The sequence below is a fragment of the Dendropsophus ebraccatus genome, chromosome 10, assembly GCF_027789765.1.
Source record: "Dendropsophus ebraccatus isolate aDenEbr1 chromosome 10, aDenEbr1.pat, whole genome shotgun sequence".
In the NCBI taxonomy this organism is placed as follows: Eukaryota; Metazoa; Chordata; class Amphibia; order Anura; family Hylidae; genus Dendropsophus; species Dendropsophus ebraccatus.
In genome coordinates, this window is record NC_091463.1 from 39,551,808 (window position 1) to 39,567,053 (window position 15,246).

The 15,246-nt window shown below is 42.4% G+C and overlaps 1 protein-coding gene across 2 annotated transcripts; it reads right to left on the minus strand.

The window, feature by feature from the left end:
* Window positions 1–2,182: 2,182 nt before the first annotated feature.
* Window positions 2,183–12,994, minus strand: P2RY4 (pyrimidinergic receptor P2Y4). Of its 2 annotated transcripts, none has more exons than XM_069986237.1 (2): window positions 12,840–12,994; window positions 2,183–3,943 (listed from the first exon to the last, which is right to left on the minus strand). In XM_069986237.1, exon 2 carries the CDS (start codon window positions 3,886–3,888, stop codon window positions 2,317–2,319), a length of 1,572 nt encoding a protein of 523 aa, XP_069842338.1. In that variant the 5' UTR covers window positions 3,889–3,943; window positions 12,840–12,994; the 3' UTR covers window positions 2,183–2,316. The 2 variants fall into 2 exon arrangements, with proteins under 2 accessions (XP_069842338.1, XP_069842339.1); XM_069986238.1 differs by lacking the exon at window positions 12,840–12,994 and adding an exon at window positions 10,516–10,699.
* Window positions 12,995–15,246: the final 2,252 nt, after the last annotated feature.

Here is a 15,246-nt window from a genome sequence, read left to right on the forward strand (position 1 = left end):
TGCCCATTTAATGAGGGGGGGTTATATTTTTCAAAACTAATTTTTTTTATACTTTTCTCAGAAATCACATAATCTACATAGAGAGCAATATTGCAGCTTCTGGCCCAAGACATTTTTGAAGGCTGTCCAGTGAAACTTTATTGACATTTCTCAAAAACTGGTCATCAGTGATAATCTTTATGTTTATGGCTAGTTTGGAGTTTCTATAGGATTTTATGCTATAACGGCAGAATTCTGTGCACAACATCTTTATCTTATGCAGCTTGTTACTATCATGTTGTATTACCTGGATAAAATATGAGCCATGACTATGATAAGTATTGCCCAAAAGCAGAATATACCTCTGTATCGGCTGCAGGAACGTACTTTTTTTTACTATTGATCTGCGGGTACCATCGGGTGTGCCCGCTAATCAATTAACCATTTACTCCAATGTACATTGTGTGAACAACTATTATTTCCAGACGCTGTTAACCGAACAGCGTTCGGAAATAATAGGCAGGTACATAATTTTCACACCCGTTCCAAAGGGCGTTAACATAACGCTGTATGAACACAGCAGGCGGCATTGCATTGACTTCAATGCAATGCCAACCCTGCAGTACAGAACGGATGCTGATTCCATGGCAATCAGCGTCCATTCTTTACTCAAAAATTATGTAGTGTAGTTACAATGTAACTTTTCTATTTAATCACAGCTGTTGTTGCCGATTTGCAAAATTAAGTTGCAGAGCAGTCTGAGGGAATCCCGGCCAGAGTGTATACACATAATATACACTCTGGCTGGGATCCCTAGTGGCCACAGGAACAATGACATGTCACTTTTGTGCAGCCCCTATTCATTGAACACTGACAGCTCACACATGTGTGCTATAGTGAATTGGAATGCGGGCGCACACGGATGCATCTGCATCCCAATTCAGTACAAATGAAGTCCATCTGGCCTATACTGCAGTACTGGCGGGGATGAACTTCACGCAGACGAGCCTTTCTGTGACATGGCCGGCTCACAGAATGGCCAGTGTCTCGCGTAGAGTGAACACGGCCTAAGGATATGTTCACACAGCGTATATTTTCATAAAACCATGGCTGTTGTACAACGGCCATGATTATTACGAAAGTATTCGTTACCTTGGTGTCTATGGGATCCCGGCCGGAGCGTATACACATGGTATATCCGGGATATCATGGGATACCTAGCGGCGCTGCAAACAACTGACATGTCAGTTTTCTGCGGCCGCTATTCATTGAATAGCGGCCACAGAAAACCCTGTCAGTGCACACTGTGGAGCGAGTGGCTCCGGCCGCACGCTCCATAGTGTGCAGTGGGGAGTTCTGATGCGGGCGCGCATGGGCAAGGACTGATGCCTTCCCCAGATTCTAAATACCTCCTTCTCATAATATCCTCATATGCTAATGCTGTTTTCAGAACATACAATGACATTGGGAGTTGACTGACATACTGTCTGACGAGTGCTGAAAACTTCTACCTTCCATCTGGCAGCAGATTCTTACGTTTCTTAAAGAGGATGTACCACCAGGTACATCCTCTTTAACCTGAACCCACTGATCGAACAGCGCCGGCACGGAGAAGCCGGTGCCGCAGTCCGTTTTTCGGACCAAGGCCGGGTTCCCGTGCACGGCGCCCTTCTATGCACCGAAACCTGACGGTACTCAAGCACTGGAGGCCGGCCTGCCCGCCCCCAGTGGGAGGGAATTCCCTCCCCTGTATGACGCGGCTCTCTTAGAATGAACGGAGCTGTGTCATACAGGGGAGGGAATTCCATCCCACTGGGGGCGGGCGGGCTGGCCTCCAGTGCTTGCGCACCGGCCGGTGCCAGTGCATAGAATGGCGCCGTTCGATCAGTGGGTTCAGGTTAAAGAGGATGTACCTGGTGGTACATCCTCTTTAAGGCTCTCTCTAGTGTTGTGCACACCATCAGGTTAGTGTCACTTTTGATACAACACTAGAAAACTCCCCTTTGTTTGTTTTGTTGTTTTTTTCTTTGTTATTCCAGAGTATGAATTACAGAAAGAAGATTTATATGCACCCCAGAACTTTAATCCATGGTTTGGCTACACTTCAATACATTTTAAATCTAGTAAATAAATATTTATAACCACAAAGAAAAACAGCAAACTGATGTAATAAAAAATTAGTTTTATTTTTTATGTACCAAAATGTAAGTTTACTGTGTTAAATGTTTCGTTAGATCATGACAATGATCCAGTATAAAAAGACTTACGTCCAGTATCTAATGGTTTCACCACTGTCCGCTTCTCTTACTAGAGAATAATGCTATGTTGTTTGTTTATTTACATATTTGGAAGGCTTTGCAGCGTCTTCTCCCCGGCAGTATCCTCAGTGGAATTAGGCCACACACAGTGTGTGTCCTGGTGAATGGAGGCCAGTAAATTCCAGGATGAGCTGCCGTCTACTTCATATGAGTTCTCTTCCAGACCACTTTGATTTGGCTCCTCTGGGTCTCTCGTCCTTTTTAGACTTCTATGGCTCCTTCTTTGTCCACTTTTATTCTTTCTTTCTGATTTAAGTTCATTTTTTTTCTTATCAACTTCAGTATTAATCTCCTGGCACTGTATCACATTTATGTCTTCTATACATTCACGTTGAATATCTCCTGATGTATTAAGCACAACGTATCTACCCTCAGTGTCTTTTTCTAAGTTGTCTCTTGGCACAGGCGTTTCAATGTCTTCCACTGCTCGGCTGTCAGTCCTGTTTGTCTGTGCAATGTTCTCTATTGCCACTACTTTTTTCTCTTTACCAACCATGAGATTATGTAAGCCACCATTGACATTAGTGTTTTCAGCTGAAATAACAGCTAGATTGGTCTGTTGTCTGTGTGGCAGGGGTCGTGATTGGCTCCCAGGGAGACGTCTTAGACATGCGCAAGAGAGTTTTGTTACAGCTGTGGTCAGTCTCCTCTGATAGTTATCACTGGCAAGGAAGTACAAAACAGGGTCAAAGCAGCTGTTGGCACTGGCCAAAGGGCGGGTTATCTTGTATACTAAGTTTATAACATTGAGAAGCCGACAATTTGCATCCATGAGCCGGAAATAATAATACATTGTACGAGTAATATGAAATGGTAGGAAACAAATGACAAACACTGTAAGGACCACAACAATGGTTTTAATGGATTTCTTCTTGTAGGAGGGTAGTGTCCTGCGAGAGCCATTGGCTACTGGTTTCATTAACTCTCTAGCCATGAGTCCATAACAAACGCCAATCACAAGGCAGGGGACGCCAAATAGAAGGCTCATAACAGCGGTACTGTACTCAACATACTTCTCAAAGTCTTCAGGTATTGTTGTGTCATGGCATAGGGTGTCATTACCCCTGGGGCTGACAGTAACAAAAATAAGATTAGGCACTAGACAGGCACTGACTGACAGCCATACCCCAGCACACAGCATATGAGCATATCTAGCTTTCATTCTTTGCCGAGTGTAAAGAGGGTGACAGACACCCATGTAGCGGTGAACACTGATGCAAGTGAGGAACAGGATACTGCAGTACAAGTTTGTGTAGAAGAGGAAGCGTACAGTCTTACATAAAGTTTCCCCAAAAGGCCAATTGTTCTGATCAGCGTAGTAATGGATTAGTGTGGGCAGCGACAGCAGATACAGTGTGTCAGATAGGGCCAGATGAAACATATAAACCGTCGTAGGGCTCCATGGCCGCATCTTTGCAAAGAAAATCCACATGGCTGTAAGGTTTAATGGCAAACCTAGTATAAAGACTGTACTGTAAGATACCGGTAACAAGAAAAACTTAAATGTCTCGTTGAAGACACAGACGTCTGTCTGATTAGCTTCATTCTGTGGGAAGATGGACGGGGATATAGCTGGGTAGACATTATCCATTATATTGAGTGGAGATGAAGAGTATTTTCATAACAAACTGGGAAGTTTTCCAGTCCTAGAAAAGAGAAAATAAATTAATACAAATTCCCAGCATTATACATGTAATAAAACTAAACTAATAAAACATGTTACTATCATTGCCTTTTATTGTGTCTAGGTTTTATGATATCTTGATACTCGCAGGTTCCTCTTCAAGATATCTGTACATAAGTTATATCGCTAATACATAATTGTATCGCTCTTTAAGGGGTTGTCCAGCAAAAATCTTTTTCCTTCAAATCAACTGTTGTCAGAAAGTTATATAGAATTGTAATTTACTTCTATTAAAAATCTCAAGTCTTACCATACTTTGCAGCTGCTGTATGTCCTGCAGGAAGTGTTTTATTTTCAGTCTGACACAGTGCTCTCCGCTGACATCTCTGGCCGAGACTCGGTTTTCTATGAATCCCCATAGAAAACCTCTTATGCTCTGGTCAGTTCCTGTCTCGGCCAGAGATGTCACCAGAGAGCACTGTGTCAGACTGAAAATAAGACATTTCCTGCAGGACATACAGCAGCTGATAAGTAAGTAAATTACAAGTAAATTACAAATCTATATAACTTTCTGACACCAGTTGATTTGAAGGGAAAAATTTTTGCTGGCCACCCCCTTTAATGTTCCTGATATCATAATCAATTTCTTCTAGATCACTGGTGTCAAATCTACAGCTGTTGTAAAACTACAATTACCATCATGCCTAGACAGCTAAAGTTTTTTTTGCTTGTAACTGTCAGTATTTTACAATTCACAGAAGATATATATATTGTATATGTAGGGGGAGAGGGTGCACGCCATGAAGCAGACACAGATTCTTACCTGCTCCATGGTGTACGCCAGCCATAACCCCCACTCACCCAATGGGTGGGTAAAGGGGGGCACAGCAATATGGGGAGGGGGTGTGGCCTCCTCTCACTTCTTTATTAGGGATTACACCTGGAAACAGGTGTAAACCAGGGAAAAATCTACACCTGCTCCACAGGTGCGCAGTCACCCCTTAGTAAATTCGACTGGGAAAAAGGACGCAGGGTTTTATCAAATACTAATAGATAAATGTCCCTCAATGTGTCTATGTTTAGAATCCACACTCCTTTAGCTAATGAGTGTTGTATAGTACATTTAAAGGAAAAAAAACAAGTGCCCCCCCCCCCCCCCAGGCCAGGAAAACGTGTATCAGTAAGTAATCCATTGTAGGTAGCCTGGAGACTCAGACAGCAGGAAGAATCATCTGCCTAACTGGAGGAATAGAACCTAAGCTGACAATTCTATTTGCATTGTCTTTTTAGAAATGTGTGAATCTACCACTCACCAAGTATAAGTGTATAGTCCTAAGGAAAAGTGTGTTTTCACAAGTCATTTTTTTAGTACATCTAGTGCAACCAAAGATGTTTCACAACAAATGTGCTCTTTACAGACAATAAACAATGCTATAGTATATAGTAAATAAATTATTTACTATATACTATAGCACACAATTACGGCACACAGCAATTACGTTATATGCACCGAAACATACAGAAAAATCAGGAAAGGAGTTGGGCAGGGGTGGAAAAGGGGCTTTACCTTTCCCCTCATCCTTTTACTTCTCTGGCCAATCACAGCACAGCAAAACACATAACATATTCATTGCTATAACATGACATAATGCTGGTAAAAGGCTCTGAACAGGTTTGCACTGTTCTGGGCTATTGAGTTACACATTACACCGCCATAGATGGCATGTAGAGGGAGAAAAAGTTACTAATGCACTGCATTTTTGCAAAGTATTGTGCAGGCATGAAAAAAAAACAGGGGAACAGCAAGGAAAGGGTTACTCTAAGCACTGATCAGGCTGGCACTGTGTTGGTGGATGATTTATACAGTACAGTACACTACTATACATGGCATGTGGGGAGAAGGGTTACTAATGCACTGGCTTTGCAAGTGATACGAGCGGTAAGGAAATAAACAGCAGCAGCAACACAAGGAAAGGTTTACACTAAGCACTATTGCTGCTGAAATTAGAGGGAAACCTTGATTTACTTTGCATGGACACTGCAGATCCTATGGACACTCTTGAGGCCCTATTACACAAAATGAGTATCGGCCGTATTCAGCAAAAACTGACAATTACGGACGATAATTGCTTAGTGTAATAGAAGACAACGATCAGCCGACACGCACAATGTCAGCTGATTGTTTTTCTTTAACATGTTGAAACAACAACGATCCCGATAGCAGCAATATGCAGCAAAACAACAGTGATCATTTAAACCCCTATTCATGCTGTAATTTATGTGCTGTAAGAAAATAAAACACTTCATATCTGCCATTGCAAAATAACATAATATGTTCTAGGAATAGGAGTGTATTTCCGAATGTGAGCAGCTGAGTTACATCCCATACCTTCCTGACACCCTAGAAGACCATCCGCAGCTGGAAAACATTATGGATGTGTTATTACATTACTAACTGCTTCTGCATGTTACTTCTCAAGCTAACAAGGATGTTTGCCTATTATTCTATATGTATAGCAGAACCCAGGTCAAGAGGGTAATGGAAATATCATGACGCTATGGCTTCAAATGTGAAATGTTATGCCAATCCAGAAGGGTACAGCTGTTGAGATTGGTCACATTGCTAGCAAGAAACAGACTGGTTACAAGAGACAAACATCTCCCTGGTAAGTGCTAATGCTCACAGGCCCAATAACTGTACAGCAGCACACAGAGGCTATGTTCACACTACGTATATTTCAGTCAGTATTTGGTCAGTATTTTGCAACCTCAACCAGGAGTGGATTGAAAACACAGAAAAGGCTCTGTTCACACAATGTTGAAATTGAGTGGATGGCCGTCATATAACGGTAAATAACTGCCATTATTTTAATACAACAGCTGTTGTTTTAAAATAACAGCAAATATTCCACTCAATTTCAACATTGTGTGGACAGAGCCTTTTTGTGTTTTCAATCCATTCCTGGTTTTGGTTGCAATATGAGGACCACAATACTGACTAAAATATACTGTGTTTGAACCCAGCCATATAGTGGAAACTTGCGGCCTCATTGCACTGCTGTACAGGCTATTTGTACTAAGATACAGTATTCTTCCCTAAAACTAATGCTTCTAGAACAGTATATGGCTATGTTCACACTACCTAAAAGTACGGCCGTTGTTGCCATCGGCCGTACTTTATGTGCCTGTGAAAATAGCCTATTCAGCTATGGGATCCCGGCCAGAGTGTATACACATCGTAGGCGCTCCGGCCGGGATCCTGCACGGGGCCGCAAATAACTGACATGTCAGTTTTCTGCGGCCGCAATTCAGTGAATTGCGGCCGTAGGAAACCCTGTTAGTTCACACTATGAAGCGAGCGGCTCCGGCAGGGGGAAGCTCTGATGCGGGTGCGGGCTGATGCGCCCACATCAGAGCTCTGCGGCCGGAAAGATCATCCATCCGGTACTTAAGTACCGGCCAAGATGATCCGGGCAGAGACGGCCAGTCTGATACGCAGTGTGCACATAGCCTATGTCTGTACAATGGAGGATCAAGAAACAATGTTTAAATATATATATATATACACTAATATATCAACCCTCGTTTCTGTTCTGCTCAGCTACCATTGTATCTTCATTTTTTAAGGAGAGGGACTTAGCATGTATAGCCAGGTACTATTACACGGAACGATAATCAGCCGAATCGGCCCGATTTGGCCGATTATCGCTCCATGTAATAAATACAACGATCAGCCGATGACAACGATCATCGGCTGATCATTGATATAGGTTTGGACCTATTTTCGCCGGGCGCCGATCGCGCACCGCTACATGTAATAGCGGTGTGCGGCCGGCGACTGACGATATACATTACCTATCTACGTTCCAGAGCTGCTGCAGCTGTCTTCCTCTCCCCGGGCCCTGCACGCTCTAGCTTCAGAGTGGCCTGTCAGCTGACAGGCCGCGGCGGTCCTGGCCTGTGACTGGCTGAGCGGCCTGTCAGCTGACAGGCCACTCTGAAGTTAGAGCGCGCGCGGGACCCGTGGAGAAGCGGACTGCAGCAGCAGCCCTGGAACGTGGATAGGTAATCTATATAGTTAAGCAAGGGCTGCAAGGACATCGGTAACGACATCGGCCATGTAATAGGTCCAGTAAACGAGCGTCGATCTAGCAGATTGCTGCTTGTTTACAGGTATTATCGGGCCCCTGTCGGCCCGTGTAATACCACCCTAAGGGATATATTACACAGATTACCTGACAGATTTTTCTGAGCCAAAGCCAGGAATGGACTATAAACAGAGAACAGGTAATAAAGTTGGTGTGATAAGGCCCTAAGACAACACTGTAGAGTTTTCAGGATCAGAAACTCCAAAATGGTGACTTCCACTGACTATTGTTTTATTTAATTGATCTCCATAACCTGCAAGTAACAAGAAAACCCATTTAAAGCCCATTTTGAATTGAACCTACATGTACAAAAATGATATGGACGTGTACATCACCTAGTAGTTGTAGTTCAATTGAAATAAACTGTGAATATATCATTACATGTCCTATTACAAGGGCCAATTATATAATAATCTGCTGTCAACGGCATATCTCATGTGCAGCTGATGGATGATTACTCCAGTTATTTGCCCTGGTCCCACGATTATCAAGCCGTTCAATAGGTTCTGTAAAATCAATATCTCACCTGACAAAGGCTAAAATAGTTAGCTAGGCTAATAGATTGTGTCATCCTATACAGAGAGACCCCACACAAAAGTGGTATGCTTTATTATACAATGGGACCTTATAGGCTATTTATGGCATGGTATGTACATACAGTGGAATACTTATTAATTTTCCATTGGAGCTGTTTACATCTGACTGAAGGCAAGAAATGTGTCTATACAGAGTCTACAGTGTTCATATTCATCTCTAATTTATAATAGGTGATCTCATAGGTTACTTTTAGAAGTTAAGTGAAATTTTTATGGGCAATAAATTTACAATGAATATACACACATCACATTGATCTCAGTATACTCAGTATATAGGAGCTGTGTGCAATGTAATTCCTAATCACTAAAGGCCCTATTACATGGGGTGATCTCTGGAAGCAAGCAGTTGTTAACCTGTCAGGTCAGCGCTCGCTTGCTCCTCGTTCCCCGCTCACTGCCAGTGCAGTTAAACGCATCGACAGCAAAAGGGGGGGGGGGGCAAGCTGAGTGGTGGTGGGGGGGGGGGGTTATAGGAGATAGCAGTGGTCTGCAGCTGCTGCTCCTACTACACAGAGTGGTGGCAGCAGATCCTTGCTACACTAATCGTTTGTGTTTCAACACAACATGTTTCAGCATGTCGGCTGATCGGTGCCTTTTATTTAAAGAAGCGATTATCGGCCGTAATGGCCATTAATTGGCCAAATGCTGCCAATAATCGCTTTGTGCAATAGGGACCCAGCATATACACTGGCTGACTGTGTAGTTGTACCATATAACATACAGTTCATCAGGGGAAGAAACCACAAATTGTGATCCCAGCCCAGTCATTGTGTTACAGGAAAGGTTACTCCTGTGCCTCTCACTTTGCCAAAACAGACACATTTCCCATTTATGAAGCTTGACCCATATTGACCAGGTCTGCTATACCTCTTTCTCTGGAGAAGCCATCCCCATGGCAAATTGGGCACAGTGAGAGGCTCCGAAAACATAGGACAGGACAGGATTACCTCTTCTTTAAAATGACCGTTGTTCCTGTTTCTTTACATAAGGAGCAGCACTATATCTGCCCATTATGCCCATCTTTTAGATTTCTGCACAGTTGTCTTCTAGCTGTCTCTCTTTCTGCAGGATGTGTGTTTCCAGGCACCCTGAATATACCATACACACTGCCACAAACAACCATGGCTGTCACAGTTTTACCCTGGTATTTCTGCCACTGTAGATAATGTTTTTCTAATTAAAATACCCAAATCCCAGGAACACTAGCTAAGCCAGTTTTTTTTTTTTTTTTTTTTCAGCTAGTGATACAGAATATTTTGCATATCATGCAGGGATACTGACTTTATTTACTAGAGTCCTGATCTGCAGAGGAACATTCTATATTCCCTATATTTAAGCATGCTTCACCTTTAGGCGGCATATGAAGTAGTCATTGTATGATGACCAAATGTCTACACTGTAAAACATGTAAGACTGGGTTCAAACATAGGGGGACATTTATTAAGTTCGGCATTCTTTGCGCCGGGCTTGTCCCTGCAGCACTAATGCTCCCCGGATATATGTAGAGGCGCACTGCCTCTATATCAATCCCATGCACACCAGTGTAGGCACATAGGGAAAGCTATGCCAGCTCAGAGCTGGAGTAGGTTCCTGGAACATTTTCCCACTGGAAAAAATTTTAAATTCAGCAGATGTAGAAGGCGCATCCCTTCAAAATCCAGAATAAATTGTCCGATTAATCCTCTAACAACTGCAAGGCTTTTCATTGTCCTATGCTATCATGTTGGCACTTCTGATGGAATGATTCCCATTAGGGCTTTGTCATACCAATAACAGCTACACCTATGGCCACCCCAGCTATACCTCTCTCTGGTGGCAGTATAGGATGGAGTTTTATAACATGGGCTTACCTGTTTGTTTCAGAGTCTCCGCATTACATCCAAGCATCTTTATGGTCCAATCTACATTGCTGCTTCTGTCACTTTATCTGGTATTCTCTGCTCTGTTATACATGCACAGGACTAGCTCAATGGTATAACTGTATGTCCTGCACATGGGACATCTCTACACGTCCCTGTATGGCTGTGTCTTGTCCAGTCTCTGCTCCTGTGTCTCTACATGAAGACATTCTTGGGAGGCTGCCTTGCAGCCAGAGTGATGTCACCAGGGGTGGGATGAAGAAGTGAATTATTGGGGGCAGGGGGAGGACAGGCTAAAGGCCCTATTCCACCAACAGATCTGACGAAAGATTATCTGCCAAAGATTTGAAGCCAAACCCAGGAGTAGATTTGAAAAGAGGAGAAATCCAGTCTTTCCTTTATGACCTGATCTCTGTTTATAGTCTGTTCCTGGGTTTGGCTTCAAATCTTTGGCAGATAATCTGTCGTCAGATCTGTTGGTGGAATAGGGCCTTAATGCTTGGGCAAAGCAGAACAAATGAACACAGAAGATAAGTAAATGGAAAACCTCAAACTTCTATGTAGTGACATGTACTACAAGACAAGCTTACTATAAGCTACTATAAGACAGGGCCACATCCAGCTCTCTTTGCTTATAAAAGCATACATTGTATGTGCAGCGTAAATCTGCACATCTGATCTCAGAAAAATGTATAGAAAGGGATTTGGACATGTAAGATATGGCTTAGTGAGTGTTATTACAATGAGGATTTCTATACATTATTTTAAATCCTCCACGACACCAGGGAACATCAATATATCCTCCCTGATATATAACAGAAGGGAACACGCTAGGCTAAAGGATCAGGGGCTGATATTTCAGAGCATGTGGTCCTTTCTTTTTTTCTCTTTTTGTCTTTACTTCGGACATGTGCATGTTGTCTTATTGTATGTTTATTATGGCACTATATTTGCGTGTCCTTAATCATATTGGGGGTACATACCTAGTGGTGCATGTTGTTTTTGCCTATATAGAGTATATTATGATATTCTTGCACCACATATATTGTGTCAGTAGTAATGTCTGATTGACTTTTTCACCTCAGAAGAGGTATGAGGTTTGTTATGTACCTAACATATAACTTGGGCTTCACTTTGGGCCCATCAAGATTGATTTTTGCTTGTTGTTTTACACTGCTTGTATTTTCTTCTGTAAATCTTTAATAAATATATATTGAACCTTAACAGAAGGGAACACAGAAAGGAACAGCTGATGTCTAACATCTCCATACTTATAATGCTGCGCCACATTCAGCTCACAAAATACCCAAACTTTACTAGACTTTTTATTTATTTCCCAATAATAATTTAACCCCTCCTCTGCACAGCAGAATGCAACATTTGCCAGTCATTGACAAACACGGTCAATGTTTAAAGTGGTACTCTGGAGAAAAAAAAATGTTTTTAAACCAACTAATGTAAGAAAGTTATACAGATTTGTAAATGACTCAAGCAGTTTATAAATTGCCATACATGCATGCATGCAGCAGAACAACAGTCAAACTGCAAAACTAACTGCAAAAATTCTTTCATATAACCCTATCATATAATACACACAGAACGATTCACTAAAAATATATATGCATAGCTTTAAAGAGTTATTGTCATTTGAAAAAAAAGACTTTTGACGTGTCATCAGATCCTAGTGGCATAATAGTCATACACTGAATAGCAGTCATCAACTTACTAGGTTGTAAGTAGCAAGAACATGGAAACCAGTATAAATCACCTACTGGCCAACTGTTAAACTTGCAGTTGTCCAAGATCCCTGAAGCAGCATTTGTTTAAAGGGGTTGTCGAGGGCTAGAAAAAAACGCACAGCTACTTTCATGCCAAAAGAGCACCACATCTGTCCTCAGGTTTTGTGTTGTATTACAGTTCAGCTACATTCAACTTCAATAGAAGCTGGGCTGCAAAACAACCATCAAACTGAGGACAAGAGTGGTGCAGCTTCTTGAAGAAAACGTTTTTCTAAGACTGGACAACCCTTTTAAGGGGGTTATCCAGTGCTACAAAAACATGGCGACTTTCTTCCAGAGACAACACAGCTCATGTCTCCACTTCAGGTGTGGTTTGCAATTCAGCTCCATTCACTTCAATGGAACTGAGTTGCAAAACCTGCACCCAAACTGGAGACAAGAGTGGTGCTGTTTCTGGAAGAAAGTGGCCATGTTTTTGTAATGCTGCATAACCCCTTTAACTTTAGCTATAGTAAATAAATTCTTCATAGTGTAGACCGTGCACATTTGTCTGATAATCGGCATCTGTAAACGTACCTTTAGCCACATGCTGGGAATATTTTCCAGTAGATATTGAGCTGCATTGAGGAATCCTCAGCATTCTGTTGTGAATGCAGATTTGTTGTGGAGTTTCCTCTTTGACTTCAAGGGGGAGCAAGAGATCTGCAATCAAATTCCAGGTCCAAAGTCGAGGTTTCTTTGTGGATTTTCCAAAGAAATTATGCCTACCAAATCTGATTTGTACAGACTCATCCTAAATCCGCATTCTGAAAGCATAATATGAGTAAAGCCTATATTATACCCTCAACTCTCCGTCAGGAATTTAATGACCCAAAAATACAGCGACATAGACCACTAAAATGACGGCAATTCTGGTTATAATTATTTAAATTTTGGATCATGAGGCTAAAGGTCCTGTTATTTGCCGTATTTGGTCAATTACCGGCTATTATGGCCAATAATCACTTTGTGTAACATAAGGCAACAATCAGCTGTCAAGCATGATGTCGGCTGATCATTGTCTTTCAATGCCTTTCGACATGTTGAAAGACAAACAACCACAATAGCGACGATCTGCTGCCATTGCTCTGTGCAATAGAAGCAGCGGCAGCAGACCACCGCTATCTTCTAACGATAGCTTAGGCAGCCTCCACCCCCCAATTGGATCAGAAGGGGCCATCACGTACATTACACTCTCATTGTGTGTTCATATCAATAGGAACCTGAACTTGTAGATGAAAAGAGGAAATCAACGCTGATCTGGCATCTGCCATGCTGACGGGTACACTTTAAATTAATTGTTGCATGGTCTGATGTGTATATAAGCCATTAATTGACTGATGACCCAACATTCAAATTCTAGGATTAGTTACAATCACTCTTACTTTGTGGAGTACAACGAGGTTTCTTTACAAGAATCATTGCTAAAAAAAAAAAAAAGAATGCATGACCAACCAAAAAAGCCTTATTGGTATTACCTACCAAAGGTAGAAAAGTTACTGTAATGCTGGCAGTGGCAAAGAGGGGCTCAGTCTCTGTCACAGGCACTGAGCCCCTTTTCCTGCTACTTATACCTTATACCACAGCAGAGTACAGCACTATGTTTTGAAGTCCTATAAGATGTGATTGAAGCGGTGGTTTAGTATGCACATTTCCCTATTCACTTAGAGGCCAAGGGACCATTACTGCAGTGATATTAGAGGTCCCAGTGGTCACATGTGGTGTCCCACTAGGGGTGTTGCATATATATACACCCTTCGCAAAAGTCTGTACTTATTGTGTTATTATGGTGATAAAAGTAGTACAAAAGTTCGCCATTAGATGTTGCTACATTATGTATGTGTATATGGAAGCTGCACAGCTGAAGGATTGCAAAAGGTTATTGTTTTCTGTGTGTCACCAGAATCTTTAGACAGTAGGAGTTTTGTTTTCTTCTGTTCTATTGTCTCCCTCCTTTCTTCTACTATTGCACTCTTTCACTCACTCACAGCGTATCTTACATGCTAGAGAGGAAGTAAGTAACATGGGTGGAGGAGGAGCTAGGCCTTTTTCCGATCAGGACATTGTGGAGGAAGGACACACGCTAGATAGCTCTCCACAGTGGTCCTATCTGGGCCCTGGCCCTCTGCCAGGTATCTGGGCCCTGGCCCTCTGCCAGGTCCCCATACCTAAGGTCAGTCCTAGTTAGTACCCCGCATTTAAGGATGCAATATAGCACACTGCTACAAACCTCTTCACTAGTAACACTCCAAAGCACTATGCACTGTTAAACTCCTCTTAAGAGAGGACAAGCCAGAGACAACCTCAACCCACGCAGTGGACAAGTAGAAGTCAGAGAGCAGGACAGTCTCCACAACAGAGCCAAAGAGCTAGAAACTGATCCGGATAGAGCAAAGTTGCAGTAGCCTATGAACTCTGTCTTGCAGCGCAGATATCAGCAGGGAACCCTCAGGATTCCGCTCATCCCGGGTAACAAGGTCTGGGGCCTGTGTCACCCTCATAGGACGGGTAACCCGACACTGGTGGGCATAAGGTGGTGTGAAGACTAAAGTAAAGGTCAATACAGGGGTAAAGGTGTTCCTCTCCTTCTTCTTCTTCTTCTTCTTCTTCTAAGTATTCTACCTCATCCTCCAACATCCCGGCAGAGCACAGTACTACATGGGTTGAGACTCTCACGGCATCCTCCTCTCTGCTACTCTTTTTCTTGTATTACTCTCTTGTATTACTCAGTACGACTCTACACTGCACTTATACTACAGATTTGGTTGTTCTATTGTCAAGTGTTTATTGGAACTTGGTCAAGTGTGTCTTAGAGATTTCATCTAAAGAAACCTCATATTGTTAAGCCTGTATTATCTGCTGCACATTTACAAGTAGTAAACTGACTTAAAGGGGTTATCCAGCGCTACAAAAACATGGCCACTTTCCCCCTATTGTTGTCTCC